The sequence below is a fragment of the Micromesistius poutassou genome, assembly GCF_964030765.1.
Source record: "Micromesistius poutassou genome assembly, contig: SCAFFOLD_5416, whole genome shotgun sequence".
Classification (NCBI taxonomy): domain Eukaryota; kingdom Metazoa; phylum Chordata; class Actinopteri; order Gadiformes; family Gadidae; genus Micromesistius; species Micromesistius poutassou.
Window position 1 is genome coordinate 1 of NW_028180247.1, and position 11,723 is coordinate 11,723.

General features: G+C 45.6%; 2 protein-coding genes across 2 annotated transcripts; both read right to left on the reverse strand.

Moving 5' to 3' along the window:
* Window positions 1-1,436: 1,436 nt before the first annotated feature.
* Window positions 1,437-7,830, reverse strand: LOC311370981 (methyl-CpG-binding domain protein 3-like). Its single transcript, XM_084489248.1, has 7 exons — window positions 7,566-7,830; window positions 6,416-6,575; window positions 5,602-5,739; window positions 5,304-5,394; window positions 4,228-4,405; window positions 3,404-3,556; window positions 1,437-2,804 (listed from the first exon to the last, which is right to left on the reverse strand). Exons 1-6 carry the CDS (start codon window positions 7,673-7,675, stop codon window positions 3,409-3,411), a joined length of 825 nt encoding a protein of 274 aa, XP_084345374.1. The 5' UTR covers window positions 7,676-7,830; the 3' UTR covers window positions 1,437-2,804; window positions 3,404-3,408.
* A 1,201-nt stretch (window positions 7,831-9,031) lies between these two features.
* Window positions 9,032-10,915, reverse strand: LOC311370980 (cytochrome b-c1 complex subunit 10-like). Its single transcript, XM_084489247.1, has 3 exons — window positions 10,796-10,915; window positions 9,817-9,960; window positions 9,032-9,209 (listed from the first exon to the last, which is right to left on the reverse strand). Exons 1-2 carry the CDS (start codon window positions 10,855-10,857, stop codon window positions 9,840-9,842), a joined length of 183 nt encoding a protein of 60 aa, XP_084345373.1. The 5' UTR covers window positions 10,858-10,915; the 3' UTR covers window positions 9,032-9,209; window positions 9,817-9,839.
* Between the last annotated feature and the right edge of the window lie 808 nt (window positions 10,916-11,723).

Below are 11,723 nucleotides of genomic sequence, written 5' to 3' on the forward strand. Positions count from 1 at the left end.
TTCGGGCGCACGCGGGTGTGCGTGTGCGTGTGTTCGCGCGCGCGCGCGTGTGTGTGTGTGTGTGTGTGTGTGTTCGGGCGCGCGCGGGTGTGCGTGTGCGTGTGTGTGTATGTGTGTGTTCGAGCGTGTCTGTGAGTGTGTGCGTGTGCGTTCGAGCGTGTGTGTGTGTGTGTGTGTTACCCTGCCATCATTCAACAGCAGCAGCAGGTGCTGGTCCTCAGCTCTGTAGGTCTCTAGGATCTGGGCTGAGACCCACACAGCGTCCGGGTCTGGGACCCACACGGTCGCTCCCTAACAGCAGAGCACACACACACACACACACACACACACACACACACACACACACACACTCAGATACATCTAACACCACAGAGTTACCGAAACCAGACGACATGGGGTTTAGCTGTAGATGGAATCACACATAACTTCACAACGTTAATAAAGTTGTATCTATAACACTGTCCTTTTCTCTCTGACACTCTGCGTACATGTTCTGTTCTACCACACGGTTTGGCCCTCATCAGCACATAAGGCCTTTACAATGGGTTAAAGATTAACACTGGTCATCTGTCTGTACTTTCGGATGTGGTTTTGTAATTATTACTTTCTTCTTTTCCCCATTTGCCCATTCATTCAAATTGAAGGAAATTCAAATCACAATACCCTGATTTAGCTTTTGCACGATTCTGCCAGAATGAGGTTGAAACCATATCAAATTCTTTTTTTTCTATTATAGCCTAAAACGTTTTAAAATCATAACCCTGTAGCATTTCGATTTACTGTCAGCCATGACTCATCGTCCTGATTCCAGACTGGACCAGGAAAAACAATGTTCTATTTCAATAAATGATTACTCCTCAGCATATTGCAGCACACACATCATTACTGTCACATCCATCCATTAAAGCGCAACGCGTGACACAGTAATTGGTTTTGAACGCCGGCTTACCTTGGTATATAACTCGACTGTGGCCATCTCAAAGAGATTTGTTGAGGTCCGGGAGACATAAACAGCAACTTACCACCAAATGAGGTAAACGGGATCGCAACGGTTCCTACAGGGGTACGACCGCTGGTGTCCACCCTCTGTCATCTGGCAGAAGAGACAGCTGATGTCTCACTGAGTGCTGGCGGACTTCGTCCAGGCCAACAGAGCGCCAGCAGACCGGAGGACTCCCAGGTTAACTGTTAACCCACATAAGGATACAGTGGCACCAAGGGGGGGGGGGGGGTTAAGAAAAAACTGCTTAGAGGAGCTGGAGCTTTTTGCTAGCATCAGCTGAAACGGCTTGCTTCGATGAGGCAGCTCAATAGATAACTAGAGTAGATATATACATATGTATCTATAGAGATCTAGATCTCTATATAGATATATATATATCTATCTAGATCCTTAGAGAAGTCTAGAACACACCAATGAAAACATGACAAAGGACTGAAAAAAACAACTCATTTTAATACGCAACACAATCAAATCCATTTCATAAATCAGATTGTTGATAATAAAAAAGGGCCATTCATCAGTTTCATTGGACAAATCATTCATCATAAAACTTTTTGTACCATTTGAAATGTTCAAGCTGAATATACACCAATAGTCATCTTCAAAAACAGACGAGGGACCATCAGGATTTGTATTGTCAATTTTGTTTGTAAGTTAAATACGAGACTGCCCGTGTGTGTGTGAGCCAGAAATGACCACCAGGGGAAAGTGGGTGAAGAATCTAACTAAGGGAGAAGCCAAGTTCTCAACACACACACACTCAAAGAGCTGCCTGAATGTTAAAACAGATCAATCGAACAGCAGAACCACAGAAAGAGCTTTCAAGTCAATTCTTCGACATCCTTATCTCCATTGAACTGTTGGTGATGACATGATCTTTAATGGATAAATAGCAATATAGATGACAATGGCTATAAAATAAAATATACACATTTGACCGTCCTCAAAACTACTTGGCTCCTCTTTGGTCAACACTGGTAGAAGGAATTCGATAAATCATAATATTTACTTGAAAATAATACACACACACACAATCTCACTCACACACACACACACACACACACACACACAGACAAGCCCTAAAATATATTTCTGAAATATAACACCATTAAGTTCTGCCATTTTACAAAGTCATTTTAGGCCCAGATCTTTTTTACCACACTTACATTGCTTCAATTGTAGCCACTCTATATTGTTCTGCGGGATTTGCTGCACTTGTGGGAGAGCAACGTTAAACACAACAGACACTTTCCAAACATGGAGGACATTCATTTCCAATTTGCAAAAAAAAGGCATCTTGAAATTTCTAACATGTATTTGTTTGTTTTTAAATGTACAATAAAGACCGGGGCTAGACATGATTGTCGCAAAAAACATAACCCATACTATGCCTTTCGGTAAAAAATACATTATCGTCATTGAACACGGAATCTGTTGCGCTGACACTAATCTTATCGGGTCTCGGAAAGTCAGTTGGTGAATTCATTTGCTGGAATTATTATAATTATTATTTTAAAAGGGTAAAAGTCCTCTGAAACACCTCAATCCAACGCGTCATGGATCTGGACCGGACCGGTGGGGTGGAGGGCTCTTGGCAGTGGCCCCGTCACCAGACTATTGGGGGTGAGGCTCTGGGTGGCACCGGTGTCAGCAGGGTCTGGTGAGTGGAGAGATAGGGGACAGTTCTGGGGGGGGGTGGTGTGGTGGTGGTTGGGAGCCGGACTGGGACAGGGTTTTCTGTTGCTTTGGCGGTAAGTGGGCAGGATATGGATCAACTCTTAACCAGACTTTACACACAACCCTGCAAGAGAAGAAGAGCGAACAAGAAGAGCCAATTCAGCCTCGTTTTTATTAAACAGCTGAAATTGGAAACGCGATTGGTTTCATGCAATCTAATGGTAATACAAATCTATGAACCATGACATTAAAGCAATGCTTTGTCAAATACAAATGGTATAATACTTCCGGTTTTTAAACATGTTTTTTTTAGATCGCATGTATTTCAGACCGGGTATTGGAGGGGCCACACTCTGCAGCACAGGGGCCACACTCTGCAGCACAGGGGGCCACACTCTGCAGCCCAGGGGCCACACTATACAGCACAGGGGGCCACACTTTACAGCACAGGGGCCCTCTCGGCAGCACAGGGGGCCACACTCTGCAGCACAGGGGGCCACACTCTGCAGCACAGGGGCCCTCTCGGCAGCCCAGGGGCCCGTGCCTCTACAGCACAGGGGCCACACTCTGCAGCACAGGGGCCACACTCTGCAGCACAGGGGCCACACTCTGCAGCACAGGGGCCACACTCTGCAGCCCAGGAGCCCTCTCTGCAGCCCAGGGGCCCGTGCCTCTACAGCACAGGGGCCCCGCTGTGCTCTGAGGGTGTAGGGCCCCCCTTACCTGGGCTATACAGCCTCCGTCTCCTCCCCAGCGCTGCCCTCCTCCTTGGGGGACTCGCCGTCGCTGCCCGCCTCCTCCACGTGGGCCAGCATGTCGGCCATCAGCGCCTCCTCCAGCCGCTTCCTCACGCTGTAGACCAGCTCCTCCTGTTTCCTGCACGCAGCGGACCGGGGCGCCGTTAACAGCGGACGCTTTCAAACCAAGGCGGAACCTACCGGCGCCCGAGCACAGCTTTGCACGGCAAACGTCTCGTTTCGTTCCACTTCATAAAGGGAACGTCCGTAGTCACGGTGGGTCGACAGTGAAATCACGTCCTGTCACTGATGTACTCCGCCTGCAATTTCTTTTCTCCTTGTGTACAAGAATCTAACCCATCGATTCTTCCTAAAGCCCTTTCGACTCACGCCCCCCCCTAGTGGCATCACACAGCCGTGTTAAGAGTGGACACAACGCCGTTATTTATTGCGGTTCTAATTTCTTTGCCCAAGTTCCCAGGTCACTGTTGACCCTCAAGCCGAGTCCTCCTGCTCTGAATGTGTTCCACTACAGTTGTGGTTATTTTTATTAATTTTAAGATTTATTTTTGAACGTTTTTTTTTTTTTTTTTATTGTAGAGTAAGACAGGAAGGTATGGGAGAGAGAGAGAGAGAGGAAACCCCGGTCGCCGCGGTGAGGACCGGGCCTCAATGGTACAAGCTCCACCCGGTGAACGAGCGGGGGTGCGCCTCTCTCGTGTTTATTGACAAGCATCAGCCGGGTGGGCGGCGTCATGCAGCAGGTGGTCCTGGACCTCCAGCTCTGTGTACACGCCTCCCTGGACCCACCTGATGTCCTCGTCCGTGACGATGAAGGCCTTGCAGAGCGGCTGTGAGGTGTTGAGCCACACCCCGGGGTTCTTCTCCACCGCCGCAGACAGCTGGCCCGTGATGGGCGCCGCGCTGGTGTGCAGGGCGCTGGCGATGGCCGACAGGAGGGTCTTGTCGGTGCAGCCGGGACCCACCCCTGGGGGACAGGGCAGAGATGGAGACCGTGTGGGCAGACAGGACCGACCCGACACGTGATGCCGGCTGGGGTGCTTTTTGGCTAGATTAATGGGTTGAATTGTAATCATCCTAAGAATGATCAAAGAATGATGAACCAAGACAACCGACAACCCCAAATTAGAAGGGTCAGTGGACCCTCGTTTGGAGTTGCGAAAGGGTGTGATCCGAGCAGTCGTGACGGCCGTAAAGGTTTGAGGAGCTAAGGTGAATGTTGTGTTCCATAGGAGTCAGTGGGAGGGACGTTGTAAGAAACCAACGCTCCAAAACTCCCTCCAGCTCGGTCAGGCAGCCAATAGAAAACCACCACTCGGAAAAAAAGCCTTTTTTGGCCAGAATGCAGACTTCTTGTATCCAACAGAGAATTTTACACAACCGTATACATCGGTGTAAAAACAGAACAACAACAACCGGGGGAAAAAAGCTATACGGTGGTTTAATGCCCGTTTAAAACACAATAGCCGTTTCTCAATTTGCGTTCTCGTGCGTACTCGTGTACATTGCGTTCTCGGTAAACGTCATCAGTGGTAGCCCAAGCACTGTTCCAATTCCAAGTACGTGAGAACGCGAGTACTGTCGTAAAACCCGGAAGCGTTCTCGATGAGGCCGTTCTACCGAGGACGCATCGGAGGTGACTCGTGTGGACTTGGGACCGTTAAATATCCCAGAATGCATCATCGAGTCCGCTGTTGTTCCAATTGCAGAGTGTGTACTCGCGTTCTCGGAAGTCTGTACTTGAAAGTCCGGACTTGCCAAGTACGTACTTCCAAGTCCGCGAGAACGTAGTCCGCGTACTTGGTATTGAGAAACGGCTAATGATAAGAAAACGGACATGATGGAGCGTGACGACGGTGGTTTACCTTGCAGGCCTTTAGGCAGATCCATCGTCTTGACCAGCTCCTCCGCCACGTCGTACGCATTCAGCCCGCTCAGCTTCTTCTCCCAGAACAGCTGTGGAAACAAACAAACAAACAAACAAACAAACAAACAAACAAACCCTGTTAGCTCGGGCCTGCCAGCCTTTCAGCTCGCCATTTCCTTTGGCTTCAGCGGTGTGTGTGGCGCGGTGTGGCGTGTGTGCGTCCAATTAAGGTGGCAATCAGGGGTACCACTGTTGGGGGGAAGGGTGGGGGGGGGGGGCTCACAGTGGCTGCTCACCTGTCTGGGCTGGTCTACAGCTTTCTGCGGGTCCGTTTTGACTTTGTTGCTAGGGTGATTGGTAACTTTGGTGACCGGCTGCTTAAAGATGGACGCCGTTTGTCTGACTGGAAGTGACGTGTTCAAGTCAGGCTTGCCCTTCAAAGTGGAAAACAGGCGGACAGACATGGCAAAGTGACAAGAGATTTTTAGGAGAGGAAGACGGGGAATACAAACACACAAAAAAAACTGAAGGTTAGGAAGTCCATCGAGTGTTGTTCTGTAAAACTGGATTTTTGGTGAACTCTCAGCCAGAAGCACCCTAAAAGGTGCTTCTTTAAGAGTAGCTCGTAACTGAATCTAGCGGTGCTCGTGTTTTCCCAGATGAAACAACACAAATCCACAAAGCTGCTCCCTGTAGAATCTGGGCTCTGATTGGCCAATGAGACTTGGAACAAAGTCTGAGTCCATGGCACGGGTTCAATGCCTTTGTACGGTCTTTGTCTTGGCCATCACCGGACACAGATGTTGTTCAGAAACAATGCGAGCATGTGACCCGGAGCAGGGGAAAACATTTATTGTCGTTTTAATTAGTTCCTCTAGGATGTCGGTTGTATTGATTGACACCTGCCTAATCAAGACCATGGGGGTTAAATATCGAATGGTGGCTTTTGCTCTGCATAAGAAAAGACACAAAACTATTAAAACAACTGCTATAAAAACTAGTACCCTTCACAATTCCGCCATGTCTAGTTGAAGGCCGACGGCTGATACGTGATTGACAGCGGTGCCTTTTTGACTGACAGGGGGTGCTTTGTGTTCAGTAGCCCCTCACCTTATTCTGGCTGTTGTTGTCATAGCGTAGTCTCTGGCGGTTCTTGTTGAGCTTGCTCATTAGCATCTTCCCCGTGCGGAAGTCAAACGAGCTGAGGTCCATCTGGTTACCGAGGTAACGGGCCAGCTGAGGTTTACTCCGGAACTTCTTCCCGGATGGACTAGTGAGCAGGCAGAGAGGGGACGGTTACTCAATACGCTGCGTAGGCTGTTAAAATATACACAACATACAGATACAACTCAACACGACGACACAGAACACACACACACACACACACACACCATTACATACAGAACACGAATCATACAATAAAGAGTTATATATAGAGAGAGAATGATTTTAACGAAGACCACAACATGCAACAAGTGAACATTCACGTCAGCAATCAATGGCATCGTAGTCACGTTGACGGGTACGTGTCAGCGGCGAAATGAATACTGTCTCAGATGAAAACCACAATATAAAATCCATGATCAGGCCCATTATGTGTTTTTTGCAGATTTAACATATTCACAAAGTTATGGAAAAACAACTAACGTGCACCAGTCGCATACTAAGCCATTAGTAATAGTACTAAAGAGACTTGCATGGTATTACTGATGCTCAGGGGGAACATGTTTCCGTCTGGAAACATGGTACCTTCCACTTGTTTGAGGAATGATCTCTAGGATGATTACAGAGTCACAGCTGGAGTGGATATACGTGCTGGAGGTGCATGCACATGTCACTTACATCACACCACAGTGACACCAGTAGGATAGTACAGTAGCCTACCACAAACTATACAACCGACCCGCCTCCCCCCTCTCTCGCCTCTGTTCATCATCTTGCTCTTCTCCTCTGCTAAATAAAAACAAATCTGCCGTTGAGGATTCACTTTTAATGGTAGAGGTAGGTATATAAGCACAGAGGACAAGGGCGTACGTGTGGGCCGGCCAGGGCCTCGCCAGGCCGCGGGCTAGGGTTAGGCTACAGGCCGGGTCGGAGGGCTGCTGGCCCGGCAACGGTGGAGCGGGTGTGCCTGGCCTAAAATAAACACCTCCTCCAACTTCAGACCGTTCACTTTACTCCCGTGTTTTTTTTGAACTCTGCGCTCATGTATGAGTTGTGTGCACCTGTAATATATACACCACCCTAGTTAATTTTATACCTAAAATAATAGACATCGCTTTTTCCAGCTGACAAACCCGACTTTCTGGTCACTTCTTCCATTTTCCAGCCCTTGGGGAGAGCAGAGCAATCCCACCTTTTCTTCTCCATTTCCCACGCGAGTAGCCTAAAAAAATCCAATTATGTTCTAGCGGTTAAGCAACTCGTATTTTAAGAAATGTGTATCTACGAAGTAATATTTCACTTCGCATGCCTTTGTCTAAACAATTACGACAGGCGCTTTCGGCAGCGGCTTCTCTACGACAATCCCGCATCTCTTTGTCGTAACGCAGATCGCTCCGCCGCGGACCTAAGCCACATCACTACCTGCCAGGCTCGCAGGGGCCGCCAATCCGCCAGAAAAAAACATAGGGCTCTATTAGTGTTACATTAGCCTACACAAATTACGGTTTATTGTATATTACGCAGATCTGATGAGAGAAGGGTGCATGGTTTTAAATAATCCCGGTAAAAAAAAAAGATATCTGCATTAGCGAAACGATATTCAGTTATTGCAAAGTTTGGTGCTTGTGAAATTGGAGAAATGCTTCATCACAATGTACCCTTGTCATTCCGACTCCGAGCCGGCTTTTATGAATGAACAAAGTAGGCCTTGTCGAGAAAATGCAGACGATCTCTCAATGTATTCTATATATAAACAATATGTTTTGATTGATAGCAGCTTGCACGCAATTAAAAAACGGCGTGTCGGTATTACATTTAAAACAAATGGAAGAAAACAGCCGACAAAGCATGAATAACCTACGTTCCATTTTAACCTTGTCTTTAGCGATAGCCTCAATCCATTATGCCCATATACCGTTAACTGAATATACAATATAGTTAACGATCACCGCACAGCATTGCCATTTGCAAATCCGAATGCAAGCGCCTGTGTCCAATCGATGATAAACATATTTCCAAATGCACCATAAAGACGACCGATTCCGCATCAAATGCACATCGTATCAAAACATGCACCTACATATGATATTCTCTGTTAGATCTATGTCTACTTACTCGTTTTTATCCATCTTGAAGACACTATCTCGTTTTCTCCCTTTCGCTGTGTTAAATCCCTTCTCCCCTCTCCTCTTTCAGTCCCCTCCCCCTTCGATGTGAAAAATGAAAGAAATTATACACGCCAAATTCGCAGTCTGGCAGATAATATTGGATATCTCTGCATTAACCTCGCCCCCAGTGTATGATTCAAACTTGATGACTGCTCATTCGAATAGGTTTATTATTTTCTCAATATTTTGTACAACTTAAACTAAGCCTAAAATACAGCTGTTAAATAAAATGACAGCAAAAATAACATTTTAGTCTATGAAAGACATTTCTTGAAATATAAATACATTTGTGGAAATCTAAGAAAGAAAGCAAGTATGTTCACACCAAGTATTTCATTGTAAGTTATATGATGGGAAATGCATCCCAAAAGCACCACACAGAAACCAGTTTGTTTCATCGGTAGAATATTTATTCACATAAAATAACAGTGGAGCCAAGTAGTCAAACAGATCACATCCTAGTGCAAAGATCTGGAACCCAGCCGAGGGACTCAGTTCTGTTCCACAGCCGCCAACTTTCTCCTCTCTTGGTTGAAGTCTTTCTCCATAATTTGATCCCACGGGTAAAAGTCCTTTAAGAGAGACAGCACAGAGACAACCTTATTGGGAGAAATCAACACTAGTTTAAAAAAAAAATACATGAAAAGGTTTAAAAATCCCCCCATGCTTTTGATAAGAAATCCACACAGACATTCATCACAACACCATCCTCCTACATCTGGCTCTTCAGATGAAGGTACAGATGGATGTACATTACATGTGGCACTGATATAGATGCTGGTGTGGATTCAGTGATGGAACGACTTATAAGGACGGTGAAAGGTGCTGTAGGTAAGATTGAAGAGCTATCAATTGAGTGTTTTTAGACCGGTCCCGACTGGTCGGTTAGAGGATTGCATCTTGCCTGTCAATCACATCCGTGCACATATCGTTATCAACCTTATCACAGCTCCCCACTGGGGTCTGATACAAACCAGCTCAATGGAAGGAAAGGTAGAAAGCACAGAGGGAGAGGCCATTTGTTTTGGATGGTTTATTTCTCCCTCTTCTTAACAACCCTCACCCTTACCTACAGCATCTCTAATGATATATTGTCATCTTAAAATGTTTTTAATGCAGATGTATGTATTCAGCTTTTATAAATCACAGTATTTCTGTGTTCAGTGTTTAGATACTTACAACGTAAAGCTTGAGTTAGCATCTTAGTCCTTCTTGACGAACTTCCCATTGATGTAAGGGACGTAGTCCAGGATGAGCCGCCAGTCGGTGAAGTGGATCACCCCGACCGCACCCACGGTCCCCCAGCCTATCGCGTTGGGTACCCTGCACGAGACCGGGAGGACAGGTTCACGACAGGGCCAAGGTCAGCAACAGCGGGGGTGCAAGAGTTGGCCAGGTGACATCTACACTGTAATGTTTTAACATCTCAATTTAAGATGTAATATTAATGACATTAATAATTATAATGAATTGTATGCGTTTGCATTGAAAATCCTTGGACTCTTAAGAATATGCTAAAGTGTTGGCAGTGGGAATCGGAATAGAATCAGGAGATACCGAAAGACTCCTACTCGTGGTTCGGTCTTTCTCTAGCCACACGGTTATGCATTTGTCTCACGCTCTCACGCTTTAATGTTCATTCACGCTTTCACGTCCAGGTTGTTCATTGCGCAGTCGCAGTGAGGAAGCAATCTGTCAGTGTAAACAACCAAGGTGATCTATCCAAAGCGTCTAAAGCTAATGCTCTCAAATAACCGATTGCATGGTTGAGGTATGAGAGAAAAGTGCATTCTTACTTTATATACATCTCAATGAATTAAAAGTATGGTTTCAGAAAAGGCATTTATAAATAAGACGATCAACACAACCGAGGCACATGGATATGCTTACACTGTCCGAATAGACAAATCCTGATTTATGTGCAGATAATTCAAGAACAAAATATAACTCAACTTAGAATGACATTCAGCGCTAAATTAAAATAAACTAAAATCCGAGTTTAGGAGGAGTGATCAGCAGGAAGCTAACGTTAGCTCCACTAGCCCGAGTTGGGTCATGGAAGGACACACACAACTCCACAGCTCTGTATTAAGCCTCCCAAGAGCCGTAAACACAAGCCTTAATCATAGTTCAAAACACACCCTGTGATATAACTTACCACGTCCGCAGAATGGAAATGTATTTGGCACCAACTATGGCATTTAGTATTTTCTGCACCATCCTGACCTTCTTCAGTCGCTTTTTCTCGCTGCTACTGGTGACTCTGTAGGACCCTGGCAGGCTGTCCGTTCATGTGCCTGACGGAAATAACCCAGTGAACGGGGACCTATTAAATGCTTTTGTTCTTAATTAAACGTCTTTCTTTCCACAGCATCCCATGGATAAAGCATTAAAACGGTACATAAACAAATATGAGGTATACTGCGCAATGCTTTTGATTCAAAAATTAACTACAGAAATTGTAATATTTGCAGGTATCAAGACCCTTGAGAGTAAAATAAAAGGCTGAAAGTTCACATTTAAGCTGTTGGTCATGATCCGAGTGTGCATTTTGAAAGACACACACACACACACACACACACACACACACACACACACACACACACACACACACACACACACACACACACACACACACACACACACACACACACACACACACACACACACACACACACACACACACACACACACACACACACACAGGGTGTGGAAGACAAATTCATTTTTGAACTACAATAAACCCTTTATTACAATGTTTTCCTTTATTTTCTTTTTATGTATACAAGATTCAAAAGCCAGACATTGGAAAATGTATAGTTCTGTTATTAAAAATGGCACATTTATTGCTACATTACTGTTATATACAGGACAGTTCAACTACTTTATATATAATATATAAACAAAATAAGAAAAGGAGACTGGGATTGGAGGCACTCTGAGGACACTGCAGCAGTCATGAAGTCGTCCTCACTCCGTTAAGTAAGATGTCTGTTCCGTAGCTATGGATCTACTTTTTCTCAACACTTATAAATCAATCTCCCTCTCCCTTTTTAGTTCAACAAATACATGACAAAATAATAATG

Coding starts and splice junctions, on each gene's coding strand:
- LOC311370980 (XM_084489247.1), bottom strand. CDS start 10,857: ATGGTGCAGAAAATACTAAATGCCATAGTTGGTGCCAAATACATTTCC. Junction 9,961..10,795: donor ATTTCCATTCTGCGGACGTG/GTAAGTTATATC, acceptor GGTCTCGTGCAG/GGTACCCAACGCGATAGGCT.
- LOC311370981 (XM_084489248.1), bottom strand. CDS start 7,675: ATGGAGAAGAAAAGGTGGGATTGCTCTGCTCTCCCCAAGGGCTGGAAA. Junction 5,740..6,415: donor ACAACAACAGCCAGAATAAG/GTGAGGGGCTAC, acceptor TCCACTTTGAAG/GGCAAGCCTGACTTGAACAC. Junction 3,557..4,227: donor GTCACGGACGAGGACATCAG/GTGGGTCCAGGG, acceptor CGCTGCGTGCAG/GAAACAGGAGGAGCTGGTCT.